This window comes from Populus alba, chromosome 17 (genome assembly GCF_005239225.2).
Source record: "Populus alba chromosome 17, ASM523922v2, whole genome shotgun sequence".
NCBI classification, from domain to species: domain Eukaryota; kingdom Viridiplantae; phylum Streptophyta; class Magnoliopsida; order Malpighiales; family Salicaceae; genus Populus; species Populus alba.
This window is the reverse complement of record NC_133300.1, coordinates 20,995,116-20,999,261: the sequence shown is the minus strand read 5'-3', so window position 1 is coordinate 20,999,261 and position 4,146 is coordinate 20,995,116. Positions and strand designations below refer to the sequence as shown.

Sequence of the window (4,146 nt, the reverse complement as noted above, 5' to 3'; positions counted from 1 at the left end):
CTTTTTGTTCAGCACTGAACGCAAGATTTTCATGAAATCATCGAATCTAAGTGGGATTTCGTCAATCACTACCAGGAAACTTCCTCGAAACTTCCTAGCAAAATAAAATTATGTTTAATTAATATCACGGTGATAAAGGAACAAGAATTTCAAGAACACAGCGCTACGAAAGAAGAATACAAGTAGAATTTTATATATTTTCCAACTAGAAAAGAATGCATGATCAGTCCAATGAGCTAGCTTTTGTGTGTGTGTGTGTACGTGTGTGTTGATCAATAACTATATCTTCCATTGCTATCAAAATATATCTACACTAATGGACTCCATCTTTCTCAAGATTTAAAATATATTTGAGGGATTAAGTTAACTGCTTTTTGTATCAGCAGGTCATAATGTAAGACTGTAAGGTAATGCATGGCAGATTATTAATAATTTAATATTTGGCAGTTGGTACCTTGCCCTTTCCAAGCTTCATGACACGAAAGTCGGTGTCTTGTTTTGCCCTACCCGATCCCTTTTCAGAACCAACTCTTTCTTCATCTGAATAGATAGTCTCTTTCCCTTTTTATATATAACAACTGTGCTGTGTATATATCTCTTTCCTTTTTTATATATAACAGCCGTGCTGTCTACATATCTTCTCCAATCATCACTTGATATCATACAGAAAAATGGCAGCAAATGATGTGCCATGTTGTGAGCCCATGTTTTGGACATATCTAATCATATGCATGGCTCTAGTGTCTTTTGCTGGCCTAATGTCTGGTCTTACATTAGGACTTATGTCTCTTAGTGTTGTTGATCTTGAGGTTCTGATCAAGGCTGGTCAGCCCCAAGAACGAAAGAATGCAGGTTCATATCAATATTTTCTCACCATGCTATGTTTTCTTTCACTACTTGAACATCTAACTGAGATTTTATTTTTTACATGTTATTTATCGATCATGGCAGAGAAGATTCTGCCTATTGTGAAAAATCAGCATTTACTGCTATGTACTCTCCTCATAGGAAATGCTATGGCTATGGAGGTATATGTATTGCCTTGAAATATAACAAATCTTGCAAAATCTCAATTAGATGTGATTAATTCTGATTTATGCTTTGAATTAAGGCCCTGCCTATCTTCCTCGACGCGCTTCTTCCTGCTTGGGGTGCTATACTAATATCAGTAACCCTCATACTTACCTTTGGTGAGGTAAAATCATACGTTTTTCGGTTATCATGAGGAACTTGCATACATGGATCAACCACAGTTTCCTAGAATAACAAGTCATGGTGTTCTGCAGATTATCCCTCAAGCAGTTTGTTCTAGGTATGGCCTGAGCATTGGTGCGAAACTGTCTATCGTCGTTAGGTTTATTGTTATGGTCCTCTTTCCTCTAGCTTATCCTATCAGTAAGGTAAGAGCTAGGTGTTTCTCAGCTTCTTCTTTTTTTTTTGTTAGAACATGTTATTAAAGATTTCTGATCAAAATTCCTTGTGACAGCTCCTGGATTGGATCCTTGGAGAGAAGCATTCTGCCCTTCTGCGACGCGCAGAGTTGAAGACTTTGGTGGACATGCATGGAAATGAGGTCAGTGTATCTAAAAGAATCAAACTTCACAATCAAAAAAAAAAAAAACTATGGTGGTGACATTTCAGGGGTTGAAAGTGATCGAAATCTTGAAATGTTAGGCAGGGAAAGGTGGAGAGCTGACGCACGATGAAACAACTATCATTACTGGAGCCTTGGATCTCACTCAGAAAACTGCAAAAGATGCTATGACACCCATATCAGAAACGTTTTCTTTGGATATTAATTGTAAACTTGACGAGTATGCACGCACGCCTTGTATCGCCGTAAAATTTACTTCTGCTATTTACATCTTATCCGATGCATGATTCATTTTTCTCCTTAGGAAAACAATGGGGTTGATAATAAGGAAAGGCCATAGCCGTGTACCGATTTACTCAGGGAATCCAACAAATATTATCGGTCTGATCCTGGTAAGAAGATGGAAGCTGCAATTTGCTATTTTGGGTTTAAAGGAACATGCTAAACAGTTCGCTAAAACATGTGCACAGGTGAAAACTTTAATCAGGTGCCGACCTGAAGATGAAACACCGATAAGAGATCTAACTATCAGGAGGATTCCAAGGTATATAGTTTCCTGGCTGTACTTTGCAGCTTTTATATATGTTTTGTATGCCACAATCTGTACAAAAATTAACTCTGTCCCTCAAAATCTGTGGCAGGGTTCCTGATCTTTTGCCTCTTTATGATATAATGAATCAATTTCAGAAAGGTCATAGCCATATGGCTATTGTTGTTAAGAGTAAGAATGATGTTAACGAGACTTCACAAAAAGCAAACTCCAAGCCCACCATGTTGGGGAAAGGGGGTAGAATTACATGGCCTCTCACATATTTTCTATGAACTTGAAGCAAGAACCTATCTTTCTAAGTTTATGGTTGTAGTTTCAGGAAGCTACCAACTTGGTCAGAAAGATCAATTCATCATTCCTGTGAACTCACCATCTGTGTATTCCAGTGGCACTGACACTGGGAGTCCGAAACCGGTCGATTTCTGGAATCTAAGAGACAATTTGCACCCAAAATTGCAGAATCAAGAACACCAACATGGAAGAAATCTTTCACATGAAGAATTGGAATTTCTTTCAGCTTCAGATGAGGAAGTCATTGGTGTTATAACCTTGGAAGATGTTATGGAGGAACTGATTCAGGTGATGAATAAATTATATTTTTCTTAGACATTCACTCAGATTCGCATCAGGACACTCAGATATGAATACAACATTCAGAAACTTCAAATCAGTGTAAAATTCTAATAAGTTTCAGAAAATAATCAGTTTGACCGCAGAACTTTGGTGGATAACAGTAAAGTTCTAGCTGCATATGTTACAGTTTCTGGTTAACATCTCGAGTATCTCTACATTTACATGTATAACTTTGCAGGAAGAAATATTGGATGAAACTGATGAGTACGTCGATGTTCATAACAAGTAATGTCTACTTTCCTTTCTACATATATATTCACTCAACTCAAACTTTATCATCTACTCTTAAAAATCACTAACCACTCTGCCTTTATGTTCTTGAAAAGGATTACAATCAATATGATTCCTCCGCGAAGATCACCTGGAGCTGGAACGGCATCACCGGTTTCTCCCTATCATCAAAGTCCAGTATCTCCCATACTGCTTTCACCAACACCACCATATGCTTACTCACCATTTATGAGGCCAACACTTTATGCTTCCCCGACAGCAAAATCTGTTCCAAATTCTCCAGCTCATCTTACAGGCTCTCCTCACCCCAATAAGGTATGCTCAAATGTACTTAGTAATTGTTTTTGCATCTGAATATTGCTTGCTTCTTTACTGTTGCTGACAACAGTAATCTATCAGCAGGTTTCTAGAAAATCATACGAGAAGCTGAGAAGGCCTGATGGCATATAGTGTCTGTTCCATGTGGGCTGTTGGAGCTGGGATTTGTTTATGAAAAGGGGCACAAAATAGGAATCTCTGTAATTTGGATTATTTTGTGCTTCTCTATCATTTCTTTGATTTTTCAATTAGCTCAAAGTGGAAGTAGTTTATATTTTATAGCATACTCTTCTACTCCCATCTATTTTCTTAATAGACTAGGCATAGGCCATTGAAATAAGGCCACAAGCAATATCAATGAAATTCTAGGTCCTGAACAAAACCAAATCTGGCCTGTGCCTTAGGGCTGCAATGACTTTATCCAAGAGACATTTAGCCACATGCATCAAAGGCTTCTTGAAACTAGAGAGGAAAATGGTTCAAGACACCCTGTCCTGTTTTTTAAGGTCCAAGGTGGTGTTTGTGGGCAGGCGCTTAAATATGAGATTGTAACAATTTTGATTTTTTTATTTTAAATTAATTTTTTATGATTTTTAAATCATTTTGACTGGTTAATTTCAAAAATAAATTTTAAAAAACAGCTTTTCCAAATGCTAATCTAGTTTATTCACAAAAAACCACCCGTCTATCTTGAAAAATTTCCACCATGGAAACCAATGGCCCCTGCTATGGAAACTGCAAGCAAATGCCAGAGGTTTTGCCAGCACGCCACCTTCCATACAAGGAAATAGCGTAAAAAAGACTACTACCAACAAGAATA

General features: G+C 37.5%; 1 protein-coding gene across 3 annotated transcripts; it reads left to right on the top strand.

The window, feature by feature from the left end:
* Positions 1-633: 633 nt before the first annotated feature.
* Positions 634-3,624, top strand: LOC118037101 (DUF21 domain-containing protein At5g52790). Of its 3 annotated transcripts, none has more exons than XM_035042996.2 (13): positions 634-852; positions 952-1,028; positions 1,112-1,195; positions 1,287-1,400; positions 1,487-1,573; positions 1,675-1,814; positions 1,899-1,986; positions 2,065-2,138; positions 2,236-2,381; positions 2,464-2,723; positions 2,956-3,002; positions 3,104-3,323; positions 3,408-3,624. In XM_035042996.2, exons 1-13 carry the CDS (start codon positions 672-674, stop codon positions 3,456-3,458), a joined length of 1,569 nt encoding a protein of 522 aa, XP_034898887.1. In that variant the 5' UTR covers positions 634-671; the 3' UTR covers positions 3,459-3,624. The 3 variants fall into 3 exon arrangements, with proteins under 3 accessions (XP_034898887.1, XP_034898885.1, XP_034898886.1); XM_035042994.2 differs by having other exon boundaries at positions 638-852; positions 2,458-2,723; XM_035042995.2 differs by having other exon boundaries at positions 639-852; positions 2,458-2,723; positions 3,411-3,624.
* The last annotated feature ends 522 nt before the right edge of the window (positions 3,625-4,146 follow it).

Coding starts and splice junctions, on each gene's coding strand:
- LOC118037101 (XM_035042994.2), top strand. CDS start 672: ATGGCAGCAAATGATGTGCCATGTTGTGAGCCCATGTTTTGGACATAT. Junction 1,029..1,111: donor GAAATGCTATGGCTATGGAG/GTATATGTATTG, acceptor CTTTGAATTAAG/GCCCTGCCTATCTTCCTCGA. Junction 2,724..2,955: donor TTATGGAGGAACTGATTCAG/GTGATGAATAAA, acceptor ATAACTTTGCAG/GAAGAAATATTGGATGAAAC.